A 17,216-nucleotide genomic window follows, 5' to 3' on the forward strand; every position below is an offset into this window, starting at 1 on the left:
GATCGGTGTAAATCGTGCACCTGGTACCGTACAGGTAGTGTCGCCATATCTTAAGTGCGAAAACAACAGCTCCCAGCTCCAAATCGTGCGTCGTGTAGTTCCGTTCGTGAACCTTGAGTTGACGAGAGGCGTAGGCAATAACTTTATCCCGCTGCATCAATACACAACCAAGCCCCTGTATCGATGCGTCACAATAAACCACGAAGTCATCCGTGCCCTCAGGCAGTGAGAGAATAGGTGCGCTGCAAAGCCTATCCTTTAAGTACTGAAAAGCGGTCTCCTGCGTATTACCCCATCTGTAAACGACACCTTTCTGTGTTAGCATAGTAAGCGGCTGCGCGATCTTGGAGAAGTCTTTGATAAATCGCCTGTAGTAACCCGCCAAACCCAAGAATTGGCGTATTTCTGTTGGTGTTCGCGGTGCTGGCCAATTCCTGATCGAATCTACCTTGGATGGATCGACATGAATCCCATCCTTATTCACCACATGGCCTAAGAAGTGGACTTCATGAAGCCAGAAGTCGCATTTTGAAAACTTTGCGTACATTTGTTCCTTTCGAAGAAGTTCCAAGATAAGACGTAAGTGCTGCTCGTGTTCCTCCTGACTCTTTGAGTAGATCAAAATGTCGTTGATGAAAACAATGCCAAACTTGTCAAGATAGGGTTTACACACCCTGTTCATAAGATCCATGAACACGGCAGGCGCGTTCGTTAACCCGAATGGCATGACGAGAAACTCGTAGTGACCGTAACGAGTTCTGAATGCGGTTTTGGAGACGTCCTCATCCCGGACTCTCAGCTGATGATACCCTGACCTCAAGTCTATCTTGGAGTAGTAACTCGACCCCTGCAACTGGTCGAATAAGTCATCTATGCGCGGAAGGGGATAACGGTTCTTCACCATCACCTTATTAAGTTCGCGGTAGTCGATGCACATTCTGAACGTACCGTCTTTCTTCTTCACAAATAACACTGGAGCTCCCCAAGGCGAAGAGCTTGGATGAATAGAGCCCTTTTCCAAGAGCTCTTGTAACTGCTTCGGCAGTTCTTCCATTTTGGTTGGAGCTAAACGATACGGTGCGCGGGCTATTGGTGCTGCTCCAGGAGCTAACTCAATCTGGAATTCGACTTGACGATGAGGCGGCAAACCGGGTAAATCTTCAGGAAACACCTGAGGAAAGTCACGTACAACTGGAATATCCTCCAGCTTCTTTTCCTTTGCTGATGCGTCAGTGACAAGTGCCAGAATGGTAGTGTGCCCCTTTCGTAAACTTTTCTGCGCCTTTAAGAAAGAGATGATGCCAACCACAGCACCACTCTTGTCGCCTTGAACTTCGAGAGGTTCCTGACTAGAGCGAGGAATGCGAACAATCTTTTCTTTGTATAGGATTTCTGCTTGCTTGTTGCTGCTGGCGAATTCCGATTTGCAGGCCGTGGACTCCTAAATCCTTAGCTTCTGCTGTGCTCTGGTGATCACTATTCTTGCGCTGCTGCTGTGCTTGAGACTGAACGGTAGCGGAACCCTTGCTGGAATACCCATCCCATTTCCGCTTGTGTGTCACTAGGAGTAGCGGGAGTAGCAGAAGTGGTAGCGGTAGTAATAGCGCTGATACAACTAGGCAGCATGTTCTGCTCCACTGCCCGATCCGTGAGGCGATGAGCAAGACACTGAACGTCTTGGATATTGTCGAGGTTAGCCGATGTAGTATGGCTCTGAATCTCTGAGGCTAGACCCTTGAGGTACAATCGATACGCTTGCTTGGAGGGTCCACCATGGTTGGACACGAGTTGGCCAGTTCGTTCGACCGTTTCGTATAAGTTTCAATTTATGACCCCGTCATTTTCAAATGGTAAAGCTCCACTCCCAACTTGTGGATGTCATCACGCGTGCAGTATTCCCTTTTAATGCGTTCTTTGAATTCGTTCTAGGGGTGGCGTGAGCAGCTGCCAGCCTTAATATCTGAACTTGCGCGTTCCACCAGGTTAGCGCGATTCCTTCCAACGTGTCAGTGGCGTACTTGACCCTGCGTGCCTCAGGGCATTCACACATCTCGAATACTGACTCGATCTTTCCAAACTAATGGAGTAGTCCCACTGCTCCTTCTGTGCCACTGAATGTGCTTGGACGACAGTCCATGAAGTTCTTGAATGTGCAGACAGGTTGCTGTGTGTTCTGACCCGTTGCGCGAGGAAGATAGGTCATGGTTAGGCGCGAGAGTTGGGTCACGAGAGTAGGATCTAACATCCTAGAATAGGTCTGGAATAGCAGGTTATACCTCCTGCTTGTGCGGCTGCAAGCGCCGTAGAAACTTGTTCGTTAATGAGAGCCGTCAACTGGGCTTGAGTCATGTTAACACGTCCAGACATGATCGAACAGTAAAGGTAGCGTAAGTATGAATGGTTCGCGAGTAGTGCGATGACAGAAAAGTGTAAGCACATATGTGTTCTTAAGCAATAACAGATAGTGAGCAATAGTAGGGTAAGCATACTACGAGCAAAGTTCTAAACAGTTCTAGCAAGCAGGTAATAAACATAAACCTTATTACCTAGGATGTCGAGTCTTGCACGTGGAGCGAAGCGTCGTTGTGGATCGTTGAGAGCACTGTTCTGGTTATAGTCTGGTTTTAATAAAAACGTTTTTCCATATTAAAACCAAGTTCTCTATAACCAATGGCTCTGATACCAATCTGTCACACCCCCAAAATCCACCTGCGGAGTATCACCGCTTGGGAGCGTGACTGACCAGGATCAAGCCACCAATCATATTGAACATGTAATTAATATTAAGTAAAATAAATGTAAACCATCCATCCAATACGATAGGTGTTCAAAACATAACCATAGTTTCAAAGTGTAGCGGAAGCATAGTAAATAATCCAACAATAGTTAATAGCTTTAAATGTCATAATAGTTCAACGTAGAAACCACGATCCTTGTCCACAACGACCCGCTTCTCCAGTGCAAGCTCCAAGTACCTAACGATCTGCAAGGCATGTAACAGAATGATCAACAAACTAGTTGAGCGAGTTCACAGTAAGTAAGTGCGTAACAGTAAGTAACGGGTGGCTCTACTGGGCCAATAGTAAGTTATACAGGTGGGGGCTTCCCATGTTATGTGACCACTAGACTATTCGTATCAACTACTCGTATCATCCCTGTTCTTCATCCGAGAACAGTAGCGCGTATGGGGTGTGCGTAGGTTTTACGCACGTATCCTTCACAACCGAGGATAGAAGTAAGTAATGCGTACACGTAGGTTTTACGTGCGTGCCTGACATCCGAGGCAGTAATTGGCATATGACCACGTAGGTGTTATCCTAACCTACGGAACCGTCCTGACATCCGAGGACCATGGTAGGTGATAGTCTAGGAAAAGCATATATACGTTCTTAGTCAATGGTAACCTTTATCCCATTCCCACGACCCGGGAATCCCATGCCTTAGTAGGAGTGTGAACTCACCTTGGTTTGCTCGGTATGCTAGGTTATGCACTCACAAGTAATTAATCAAGTCCTATTGTATGCACGTATAACAAATCAGTTCATGTTCGAAATGATACGCTAGTAATCTAATATCACATAGTGCTTGATAGCCAATATCATGTATCAATCATGTATCACGTAACAGTTAACCCATTCATACAATTCACGTAATTCATATGAACATTTACAGGATCATGCACCTCTCAAAAACTCAGACAAGTATGGGGGGGGGGCCTCCCCTGTTCAAAACTCGGATGGTACATGTAATCATCATACAACCTCAGACATATAATCAACATATAAATTCGGGCATGGTTGATCATGTTTTAAACTTGGTCCAATATATATTCATTATACTCGGCCCAATACATACCCATTAAACTCGGTCCAACATAGGGTCATTAAACTCGGTCCACTATCTAACCATTAAACTCGGACCAAGTGTATTTATCAAACTCGGACAAGCATTCCAAGTGATTAAAGTCGGACAAGGAAATGGGGGAGGGTTTCCTGTTTAAACTCGGACATAGGGGGTTTTGGGGAGTTAAACTCGGACAAGGTGGTCTTGTCTAAAGCTCGGACCTTCAATCATCAAAATAAACTCGGATCACCACAATCAATTAAACTCGGACCCTTGGTGAACTCATTATACTCGGACTTAATGTCCATCAATTAAACTCGGATCACCACAAATCAATTAAACTCGGACCCTTGGTGACTCATTATACTCGGACCAAAGACCCCAAACAAAGTCGGACCCCATGAGCTTATACATACTCGGACCAATATCATACATTATATTCGGGCCATATGAGAACACATTAAACTCGGATCTAGCATACATTATCACAAAACTCAGACATGCATGACTTGTAAATAGACTCGGGCATTTGATGTTTTCATTATAAACTCAGACGTATGTAATCATTAAACTCAGACATTCACTGTGCACAGAAACTCAGGCAACAACTTCCATCCTACGATCTTGTGATTCAAGCAGTTACGTATATCATTCAAGCAAACCCTAAATTTAATCATATGACGGCAGATAACAAGGTTATTCAATCGATGCTAAACCACAACAATCATCACAATAATAACCTATCAAGCATGCATCTAATCATCGTCGTAATCTCAACTATCCAGAATTAAATCACAGAATATCACATGAGCAATTAGGGTTTTCCATGAACACAAAATCAAGAAATCAATCAACAATTAATCATGAACAGTGATTAAACAATTACCTTGAACGATTCTAGAGGAAGAGGAATCAAGTGATGATTATCTAGTGCCAATGATGATGGTGATGATTGCTAGAGAGCCAAAGAAATGAGAGTACGTGCTTGAATTCTTGTGTGTGTGGTTTAGTGAAGGATTTAGGGTTAAGTATAGTTTAAGTTCACTAATGACCCTCCACACCCTTAACTAATATATTTTACAGTATTACACCATCTCAAATAGTTTCACGGTTTCACCACCAAGTTTATGCATTTGACAAGTTTATCACCATTAACACATAATCATGCATAATCACATAAACGTAAACATACAACACACTTCATTGAATCAAAACATATACAAATTCCATAACAACTAATTGTGATATCACTCGACTAAGTAATACAAGAACGTGCAATAAATGCGAAATAGAAATCTTGAAATTTCGAGTTGTCACATTATCCCCAACTTAAAAGAAATTTCGTCCCGAAATTTAGTACGCACTCACTGAGGAAGCTAGGTAAGTTACATCGTTCACTGGTTTTCCTGGGGTGTCACAATCAAAATGGCGCCATTTGCCAGAATTCTATGGAAAAAGGACCGAAGAACCATACTTGCACATTGCGAGTTTTGATTCGATTTGCCAAACTATAGGAGGTTCAGGGTTTACAAAGGATGAGGTGAAGCTGATGCTGTTTCAATTCACCTTGAAAGACAAAGCTCGACAATGGTTCGCGACATTACCTCCAGGTAGTATATACACTTGGCAAGAGATGCAGCAGGTGTTTTTGGAGGAATACTACACCATGAATAGAACCAGTGAAGCTCGGGATGCAATCAGAGCATTCCAGCAACATTCAGGGGAACCATTCCATGAGGCGTTCACAAGGTTTAAGGAGTTGCTTAGGAAATGCCCACATCATGAAATTCAGACATGGGAATTAATTAAGGCGTTTTATGATGGGCTACTTCCTGATGATGTAAGAGATCTCATCGCCATTAGTAATGGTACGTTTCTTACAAACACAGAGGCTGCAGATTGGGCATACTTGGAGAGACAAAGTGCTACTTCTAAGAGACAGGCACAATCAAGCAGGAGGGCAAGATCAAGTTCAGCAAAGTCAATCAATTATGAAGCTGAGGAACGGGTCGAGAAGTTGAGGCACCAAAATTTATTGCTTGAGCGGCAGGTAGCTCAAATGAATCTCGGAAATGGAAGTGAAGTTAAAACCACCAATACGTTTGCGATATGTACTAAGTGTGGAGAGTTAGGGCATCAAGTCGGAGAATGTGTTGTGTTGGGTGGTCAGACTGATGAAGTGAATCAATTGTATGGTGAACGAAAGCAATATGATATGAAATCGAACACATATCATCCAGGTTTGCGAAACCACCCCAATTTTAGTTATGGTAATTCTGCTAATCAGTTGAACCCCAATTTTCAGGTACCTAACCAAGGAGGTCAACAGTATCAGAATCGGCAAGGAAATTACCAAAAAGGAGGTTACCAGAATCAGGGCCAATATAATCAAGGGCCTCAAGCCAATAACCAACAGCAAAATCCAAGCAATTATCAAGGAAATTATTAAGGAAGTTGGAGGAATCAAGGTAACCAGCAAAGTAATTCTCAGGTGGTGGAGGCGACTCGAGTGATTTGAAGCTGGATGCAATCATGTCGTTCTTGAAAGATATTCAGAAGGATAATGAGGTGAGAGATAAGAGTTCTGCAGCAATGCAGAAGCAATTGAGGCAATTAGCAGAGGATATAGCCCAGTTGAGAAGAGACCTCGGAAAATTGCCAAGTACCACCACGGTCAACCCGCAACATCAAAGCAGTAGTTCAGCTACCAAGAATGCACGTGTAAACCAGGTAAGTGTACTTCATTCTGGTAAAGTGTATGATAATAAGGTTGGCACTCCACCACAATTTGTTGATGGTGTGGTGGAGGAGTGGGATGAAAATGAGGAAGAGGAACATGAGCCTGAACCTGTAAGCCCTACGAAAGCTAATAAAACGACTTCTCAAGAAACTAATGATAAGGTAATAGAAAACGCATCAACCAAGGCTACGGAAAAGGGTGCGGGAGTTAAAACCAACCCGTTTCCTCATGCTTTGGTAGAACCGGGAACTAAAAGTACTAAAAGAGGCCCACAACAGGAAGAGATGTGGGAAGTTTTTAAGCAAGTAAAAATCAATATTCAGTTGTTAGATGCGATAAAACAGGTCCCGGCTTACGCTAGGTATTTGAAAGACATGTGCACCCAAAAGCGGGAAACAAATTTCCAAAGAAAATCGATTTAACCGAAAATGTTAGTGCCGTTTTGTCGGGTGCCATCCCTCCTAAACTCCGAGATCCAGATGCTCCGTTAATACCCATTCAAGTGGGTGACTTTAAAATGATCCGGGCACTGCTGGATCTGGGAGCGAGTATGAGTATTATCCCGGGGAGTCTTTACGATCAATACGATTTCGGACCGTTACAGAAAGCCGACACCACATTAGTGTTGGCCGACTTGACTTTGAAACTACCCCGGGGAATCGTGTGTGATGTCATTGTCAAAGTAGAGGACTTTTACTACCCAGTTGACTTCTTGGTTTTAGACTATGTCTCCAATGATAAAACCAAACAACCTAATGTTATACTCGGTAGACCATTTTTAGCAACTGCCAACGCTTTAATTGATTGCAGAAATGGAACAGTTGACATGACCTTTGGTAATAGGAAAGTCCAATTAAACGTGTTTTCCCGTGCATCTGATTCTCTGGTTAGTGATGAATGCTTCATGGCGGACATCATTGATGAGTGTCATCATCATGAAAATGGGGTAAACACAACAGAGACGTGTGTTATTTATGACAGGGAACAGGCTGAATTGTCGGAATGTTTGAATGAAGCTGAAAAGGAATTAGAGGTGATGGCAATTAGAGGTGATGAGACCCACTTGGACTCATCAAGTGGAAAGTCTACCCGAGCACATCGATACGCATCTGAAGTCATCATTGGAATCACCTCCATAAGTGGAGCTAAAAGAACTGCCGAAACACCTCAAGTACGCCTTCGTGGGAGACAATATCACCCTTCCGGTGATCATTGCATCAAATTTGACAAAAGCTCAAGAAAAGGCATTGATTGGGGTGTTAATGGAGTATAAGGCAGAATTGGATGGACGATTGCAGATTTAAAGGGGATTAGTCCATCTATAGTGATGCACCGGATCATCACCGAAGAAGATGCAAAGCCGGTGAGGGATGCTCAAAGACGTCTGAACCCGAATATGCGGGAAGTGGTGAAGAAAGAGGTACTAAAGTGGCTGGATGCAGGTATAATATATCCTATTTCTGATAGCATGTGGGTCAGCCCAACTCAAACGGTACCAAAGAAGGCAGGGATACAAGTTGTCAAAGGTGAAGATGGCGAACAGATTGCCACTCGGCCGGTAACCGGGTGGCGGATTTGCATTGACTACCGGAAGTTGAATGCTCCAACTTCAAAGGACCATTTCCCCTTGCCTTTCATAGACCAAATCGTAGAGAAACTCGCATGTCAGAAGTTTTATTGTTTATTAGACGGTTATTCAGGATATAACCAGGTTGCGATACATCCAGAGGATCAACAGAAAACCACGTTTATGTGTCCTTTTGGCACCTTCGCATTTAGGCGAATGCCATTTGGATTATGTAACGCCCCGGCCACCTTTCAAAGGTGCATGATGAGTATCTTCTCAGATATGGTCGGGGATTCTATCGAGATCTTTATGGATGATTTCTCCATTTTCGGTACGTCTTTTGATTTGTGTTTAGATCAATTAACAAAGGTGCTAAAAAGATGTGTCGAGTCTAACTTAGTTTTAAGCTGGGAAAAGAGCCATTTTATGGTTCAAGAGGGGATCGTGTTGGGACACGTGATTTCAAGTAGGGGAATTGAGGTAGATCACGCGAAAATTCAGGTTATTTCTACTTTACCGCCTCCTACTAATGTTAAGGGCGTCCGTTCCTTTCTAGGACACGCTGGTTTTTATAGACGGTTCATTAAAGGATTTTCTGTTATCACAAAACCGCTATGCAACCTTTTGTTAAAAGATGTTCCCTTTGTGTTTGATGAGAAGTGTTTAAAAGCTTTTAACAATTTAAAACAACAGTTGATTGAAGCCCCCATTTTACAATCACCGGATTGGTCGCTCCCTTTTGAAATCATGTGTGATGCAAGCGACTATGCGGTGGGGGCAGTGCTAGGACAACGGGTTGACAAGAAACCTGTGGCTATTTATTATGCAAGCAAAACTCTTTCTGATGCTCAGTTAAATTACACCACTACTGAGAAAGAGTTGCTTGCGGTTGTTTATGCATTGGATAAGTTTAGGTCCTATTTGTGGGGTAGCAAAGTTGTTATCTATTCTGATCATAGTGCTGTCAGGTACCTCATGGAAAAGAAGGACGCTAAACCAAGGTTAATTCGATGGATTTTGTTATTGCAGGAATTTGACCTTGAAATTCGCGATAAGAAGGGTAGTGAAAACGTTGTAGCAGACCATCTATCACGGGTGCTGCATGAGATAGATGCACCAGATGTTGAAATCAATGAATCGTTTCCTGATGAACGTATATTATCTGTTTCAACTAAACCGTGGTTTGCTAATTTCGCTAACTTTGTTGTTACTGGTGATATTCTGGAGTTTTGGCCCAAAAAGAAGAAGCAACAGTTCATAGCTCAAGCGAAGACGTACATTTGGGACGAGTCGGATCTTTTTAAAGTTGGAGCTGATTAGATAATCCGACGTTGCATTCTGGAATAGGAGATAAAGTGTGTGTTGGAGTTGTTGCACGCATCGGCGTGTGGTGGACATTTCAGCGGACAGAAAACCGGGCATAAAGTGCTTGCGTGTGGGCTATATTGGCCTACAATTTTCAAGGATGCAGCTGAATTTGCAAAGAATTGTGTTAGATGTCAACAATTAGGGAGTATCTCAAAGTGGAATGAGATGCCCATGCAGCCGATCCTGGTGGTTGATATTTTTGACGTTTGGGGAATCGACTTCATGGGCCCATTCCCTAATTCGTTAGGAAATTACTATATCTTGGTGGCCGTGGACTATGTTTCAAAATGGATAGAAGCGATTGCCACCAAGACGAACGACCATAAAGTTGTTTGCAAATTTGTCCAAATAAACATATTTTCGTGATTTGGGATCCCTTGTCTGATCATAAGTGATGGGGGATCACATTTCAAAAACTTTCATTTTGGAAAATTGCTTAAACGTTATGGTATAGACCACCGAATTGCTACACCGTATCACCCACAAACGAGTGGGCAGGTTGAGGTTTCCAACAGGCAAATAAAAGAGATTTTACAAAAAACCGTGCGACCCGACCGCAAGGATTGGTCCACTAAGTTGGATGATGCTTTGTGGGCGTGTCGTACGGCATATAAAACGCCCATTGGAACCACGCCACATCGATTGGTCTATGGAAAAGGATGTCATTTACCTGCTGAGCTTGCTCATCGTGCGTTATGGGCCGTAAAAGAAGTTAACATGGATTATGAAAGTGCAGGTAAAGCGAGGAAGTTGTCGTTGGGAGAGCTTGAAGAATCGAGGGATGAAGCATATAAGAGTGCAATGGCGTATAAGGACAAGACGAAGAGGGTGCACGATGCAAAGTTAAGGCTACAGAAGTTTGAGGTAGGACAGAAGGTATGGTTATTCAATTCTAGACTGAAACTATTTAGGTAAGCTGAAAAGCAAATGGATGGGTCCGTATTTGATCACGTGGATCGGAAACTATGGAGACATAGAAATTGAAGACTTTGATGACCATTTGAGGCAAGTCGTGAACGGGCATATGTTGAAACCGTATTTGGATGCAAATGATATCAACGGACCGGATAAACAGTCGGAGTGCTTCATGTTAAGCACTTTGGTCCATGATGCGGAATAATCATGTTCGGGAATGAAGTCTGGCTGAAGACTCTTAAACTTAGCGCTCTCGGGAGGCAGCCCGAGGATGTAAACTTAGCGCTCTCGGGAGGCAGCCCGAGGATGTAGATTAGTGTATACTGTTTGCTTGGTTGGTGTGGGTTTGTATGTGATTTCTGCAGATTCTAATTTGGTAACGTTCTCCACGGATACAATTACTCAAGTGTGGGGAAGTTGGAACCCCCCAGGTATGTTGTTCTGATTAAATTAGGTGTCGCGGACGACACGTTTTTTTTACGAGGGGTGGAGCAGGCGAGTAAACCGAAGAGTAGAAATTATGTGGTACAGATTCAAACCATGTAAAATCAAGTGATTTTTATAATTAGAGTAAGTCATAAAAAACGCTGAATAAATAAACGGGCCGCCAGCTTGCGCTAGCACAAATGCCACCTTACGTTGATTGAAGTTATCTTCTGTATTGCGCTGATATTTGGCACATGGCTGCATTGGGAGAATAGAAACCATGCGTTGGTTTCTGTGCCAGCTACACGTTAAATAAGTAGCTTTACCCACCAACCAAACCACACGTGACCCACCCCATTAACCCATGTGTTACCTTAAAACCCAACCCGACCCATCCATAATAACCCGTCACGCATACAACACACAAACATCAACATTAGGTCAGACAATTCCTCGTACAACCACACCTCACCGATCATCATCATCTCTTACTTTCAAGTTCTTCAACTCCTAATCATACTCCAACTCTCTCGAATCTTCATCAAATCAAGCCGTTCAAGAGCCTATTTCGAGTGATTTTTCACAAGGAACACGATTCTAACCTTCTTCTGTTCCGATTCGCATCCGTTTGCGAGTAATCAGACTATTGGGTGACGAACCCTAATTTCCAAATTTGGGGTTTTTCGTTTTGGAGTGCAATGTGTTGAATCTGAAGTATATTCTAGCATATCTAAACATAAAAGGTACGTTTTTATTCATTATTGTGCTAGTGTGTTGAAGGTAAGTGGTTGTTTGGATGACATATGAAGAACACATGAATCTCTATATGCAAAACTAATATTGTAAAGCATGTTATTGTGGTTTATCTTTGAGTTTATGATAAATATTGAATTGTGCTGCTATTAATTGAGATTGGTGGGAAGTTATAGTTAGTTGATGTTGTTTATCAAGTATGAAACATGATAAAAGTAAAGAAAATTCGGTCGCAATGAACATTGGGTGATTATTGGTTTTGAATTCCACGATGGCAGTGGATATGTTGCTAAACAAGTGTGGGGAAGGGTGATATTGCACACTTGTTATGTTTCATATAATGAAGCTGATTTGCATTGTTTGCGTGTTGGTTTGTGTATGCAGAATGGGTCAGAAACGACCGGAAAAGAAAAAGTTGTTGATTCACCATCTAAACCGGCTGCGGCAAAGAAGCGGAAAACAACTATCGATCAGGTCCACGTGCTCATTCCATACTCTGGTTGAACAATTTTAGTTTTTCTTGTTTTGGTGTGTTTTTGTGTTTTGGTGGTGTTAAACTATTTGTGTTTAGGGAATGTGTTTGTGTCAAGTTGTTTTAGGAATGGTTGCTCATGATGTTTGATAGTAAGTATTCCCGGGTTCTTTTTGTTAAATACGGTACATTGGGGACAATGTCGCCCAAGTGTGGGGATATGGAAACCCGGGAAGGAAAGGTTTGGGATAAGAGTTTGAAAGAGGTTGAAAGTGATTGAAAACGATGAAAAGCGAAAAAAATTGAAAATTTTTAAAATTTTAGAGAATTTCATCACCTTAAGTGAATTAAGTGGATATGAAAACCGAATGTTTCAATCACTAATGGGTTCCTTACCGGTAGTAAACTAACATAGTCCCTTGTCATGGTCGTTCCTTTAAGTTTCATGAGAGTAGGTCCGACAAGTGTTTTTAGTTAAAAGAATTGAAAAGAGATGTCTATTTAGGGGTAACATGCTTTAGATTGCATATGCTACCTGTCCGCAGCCTTTTACCCTTCTTTGGTGAGAATTTTGAGCCTTTGATAGAATGATTTATATTATGACTTCATTTGATGAGAGCAGGCCACGTGTTATTCTGTGTTAGAACTTGTATGATTTGATACATGCTGAGACTGTGGTTTGATACGTGCACGTAAATGATAACGGCATTAGGATATCCTATACACCCGTTGTGTTTGTTTCGTGTTTACCGAACCATTACCCCTAGTAGCCCTGTTGAGCCTATTTACCCTTTCGTTTGTCCACCTAATGTGAGTTGTTTGATACCGACCGTGAACGACGAGTTTTGAATAATTGGAAAAAAAAGAAAAAAAATATAGAAAAAGAAAAAATAGAAGTGTTGAAAATATCATTTATGTCTTGGGTAGAAACCAACCCGAATGTGTTAGTATGTTATGTTTGCAAATAAAGTTGTCACGGTTTGGTCGTTTGTTTGTTCGCCATAGAAAAATATAAATATAAACAAAAAATTTCCTACCCTTAGCCTAAGCCCAAAACCAAAAGTCCTTTTGATATGTGTCATGTTATACGATCCAGTGGAGGTATAATTGTTATACAAGCCTATGATTACAGAATTTCATGTACGGTTTTGAGTGTTATACATACTAGCACATTACACGCTAGTTCAGTTGTTAAACCGAGAGGAGAGTATATTGTGAGGGGCGTGTAGCATGTGTCATAATCATAAGCAAGTTAGTTCTGAATAAACAAGTCTTAAGTTTTATAAATTGCATCAATTGCTTATCGGGCTGTCAATCTTGATTGTGTCAGTATATGGGACGGGTATGACTTGGGACTTAAACAGTTGCACTGGTTAAGGGGTTTGGCGGTATTGTTACGATTGTGAGTAGTTCCATATTGGTTTGCTTGAGGACAATCAAAGGTAAGTGTGGGGATGTGATGGAGAGTGTGAAACCCGAGTGTTAAAGCATGTTATATTACGTATTTGAGTGTGTTTCAAGTGATTAAATGACGTGAATGTGATAACTACTAGAGTTTATGGTTTTATAGGTTAATCACTTTATTCGGTGAAGTTACGGAGCTTAACAATAAAGCGGAACATGTAAGGTTGATGAGTGTGGCCAACGGAAGCATTCGGGTATGTTTCGGATCGAATAACAACTTGGAATCGGAAGAAATACGGAAGTTTAAAGTTGAAAGGGCCATTATTGTATTGATGCGAAAGTTGTATGTGCTGAATAAATGGAGCTGGTTAAAACACGTCGTGGGTTACGGTTCGATAACCGTAACTTACGCTTTGCGGGTGATGTTTACAAAAAGAAACAGCAAGTATGACTTGCCGCTTACGGGTTGATTTGCAACTTACGGCGGGTGTTTGATGTACACAAAAAGGAACATTCAAAACCCAAACTCACGTTACATGTGGGCTGGATTTCTGGATGAACATGGGAATTGTGGGGCCAGCTGCAATTCTGGACTCTCATGGACATGCATACACAAAGAGAAGACATATTGGCAACAACATTAATTAGCCACATATCACATGCATGTGGGCTCTAGAAAACTGATCATTCAAAATCAATCCTTACATGACGAATAGGCAGCGGCCCATTATCAAAAATTATTAGCAGCCATAAATTATTATTTTGGGCCTTAATGCAAAAAGTGGGCCGTGAACACTTTTTGATCGACCATTAGCAGCACACAAAAGAATTTTTTTGGGGGGGGGGACTTCGATATTATCGATTTTGGGAGGCAGCCATTACACAACTTTTGGAGCTTTCAACTTCATCACTCGACATCATCATTCACCATCGATATTCCGCACAACATCAAGATCGATCATGAACTCAATTTCATCTCAAGCTATTGAAGATCATACGAACGTCATGAGCAGCTAGTCGTCCCGTGATCGTCTCCGGGAATAGGGTTTGTGTTTAAACATTGGGTTTACATATGTTTATGACTTTTTGGATTGAAAACTGATTAACCATTCGGTTAGTTATTTTTATCATTCTTGTTTAGATTAAACAATATTTTATTATCGTAATCATTTGAGTTCATCAATTATTTGGTTTGTTCATCAACTACCGAGATTAAATTCTAGGTTGTCATTGTTTTAAATCTTTAATCATTGAACTTATTATGTTTATGAAATCTAAAATTGGTAATTAATTGGATTACTATTCATTTGCATCAATCTTTCGGTTTCGATCGTGGATCATTGCAATCAAATATATTGTCCGTTAATTATTTATCAGAACAAGTTTTACGGGTCATGTCTATGTGATTTCCAACTAGTCGTAACTAAGTAACCCAATTTTCTGCATAACCGGAAACCCGGAGATTGGTCATTTTCTCATAATTGTTCACAACTTTAATTTATATTTGTTTTCACCATCATTCTCAAAACTGCAAAAAGCAATTAGTTTAGGAGTAGATGATAATTAAAACAACGAACTTTTACACTTTCCACTGATTCCCCGTGGATTCGACACCCTACTTGCCCTTTACTAGTAAAAGGTGAATAGGACACTTTTTAATTATATTTTTGACCGACCTTACGACATCGATCACTCACTGAACACGCCCCCGTGCCCAGCCTTCTGTTACTTTCTGTTGCTGGCAATCTGAACACGGGGCCGTGCCCGGTCACCACGGCCCATGTCCAGATGCCCAGTAACATAAAATTTTGTTTTAACACACCTTTTTACACATTCAATCAACCTAAAAACTTATTTTTGGGACACATTGAGGACAATGTGTAATTTAAGTGTGTGTGTGTGGGGGGGGGATGCTAAAACCTTGAATTTTTACAAGTCCTAATTAAAAGCCTTACACAAAACTCTATTGGAAGCGCTAAACACCCCAAATTTTTTCAAAAAGTTTTCATTTTTTTTACTTGTCTTGGTTTAAATTGAGAATAACAAGTTCTAAAAAGGTTATATTTTTACAAATTTACAACCGATAGCGTCGTGATAAAAAGAACCAGCATAAGAAAATTATGAAACGGCATGACAAATCTAGTTAAAATTTGATTATATATACTTGATCACATTAAAAACCCATTCCCACAAAAAGTGAGTTTTGAGCCTTTAATTGAGCATACAAATACACATCTTTAAAACTAAATGCTCATTTTTCGTTTCTTGTGTGAATAGCCGCTTGGTTTCTTACGACTCTGGAACTTGCCATGACGATACATTCCCGGTCCTTACCAACTTAAACCCAATTAAGAAAATGATGGAGGCATTAGGACTAACCTTTTTCTTTCAACACCATTATTTTTCTTTTTTTACCACCTACCCAAAATCCCCCTAGTTAACCCCTTTGAGCCTAAACCTTTTCATTTCTAAACCCACAAAACAAACACCCTTTACCCACAAAAACCATTTTTCATTTTAAACCCTTTATTTTAGTACAAAGCTCGGTTTTCATGTGACATTCATTATAAAAAAAAATGAATGAATGAAGTCTAGCAGTCAACAAACAAGTTCCTCAAAAGAAACTTTGTTTGAAAAATGCTTCGTTTGAATAAAAAGTCACAAGAATAAAAAGTTTTATGAAAACCGACTCTTTTTACTCCTTTCGCCATTTTCTACTAACCACTAACCCAAAAACACCTACCTTTAACCCAAGCCTAACCCTTCCCCATAGTCCTCTTGATATTTACAAAGGTTTATAGTTAAAAATGAGAAGGAGTGATTGCTTGGCAAGCATATGGTAGAAGTAAGTTCCATGCCGGTCTCGAATGTTTCACAAAAATACATTTTCGGCCGAGTGTTGAATGATCTCCCGTGAGGTATGTGAACTTGTATATAAATGGAATTTTAGAAAGGCATGTTATGCCCAAATAAGTAATTTTTCTTATGTAATGTTTTAAATAAATCATAATGAATAGGATTGTAAATAACATAAAAATAAAACCTAATAAAGATCTTGGAATCCCGATACTCAAGACAAGCCCAAAAACCTTCTCTTCAACCCATTCCATTTGGGTGTGTAAGCCACATTAAAAAAGAGTTTTGCTTGAGGACAAGCAAAGATTCAAGTGTGGGGGTATTTGATGTGTGTAAAATGAAACATATAAATTACATCAAATAGGCATAAAACTAACCATTTTTTAGTACTAATGTTGGAAAAAGTGTGCTTTTGTCTTCCTTTTGTTTTTCAGGGATAAAAAAGCTTAAATGAACAAAAGAAGCAAAAACACAGCTAAATCTAACATAAATACAAGAAAAGGAATAAACGTGGCATGCCCGACCCCTCGACAGCATCTTCCCAAGCAAAAACAAGACATCAGTAGGCTGAACACGCCACGTGCCCAGCGGACACGGGGGCGTGCCCAAGTATCTGCAGAAAAGACAAAAGCATAGAAGCTTCTATCTCCCAACACGGGGCGTGCCCAGCTCCACACGGGGGCGTGCCCAGCTCCACACGGCCGTGGTCAACGCTAAGATTCGCAGAATCCAAGCAAATCTTTATAGTACAGATACGCTTCTGCACACGGGGCCGTGCCCAGCGGACACGGGGACGTGGTCAACTAATGCAAACAAACTGCAGTTAATGAAGAAAGAGAAAGTGGATGAACACGGGGCCATGCCCACTGGAC

At 41.2% G+C, this 17,216-nt stretch overlaps 1 protein-coding gene across 1 annotated transcript; it reads left to right on the forward strand.

Annotated features, from left to right (window-relative positions):
- Positions 1-6,375: 6,375 nt before the first annotated feature.
- Positions 6,376-7,856, forward strand: LOC110924982. Its single transcript, XM_022168955.1, has 2 exons — positions 6,376-6,888; positions 6,945-7,856. The coding sequence occupies exons 1-2, from the start codon at positions 6,376-6,378 to the stop codon at positions 7,854-7,856; spliced, it is 1,425 nt and encodes a 474-aa protein (XP_022024647.1).
- Positions 7,857-17,216: the final 9,360 nt, after the last annotated feature.

This window comes from Helianthus annuus, chromosome 17, assembly GCF_002127325.2.
Source record: "Helianthus annuus cultivar XRQ/B chromosome 17, HanXRQr2.0-SUNRISE, whole genome shotgun sequence".
NCBI classification, from domain to species: Eukaryota; Viridiplantae; Streptophyta; class Magnoliopsida; order Asterales; family Asteraceae; genus Helianthus; species Helianthus annuus.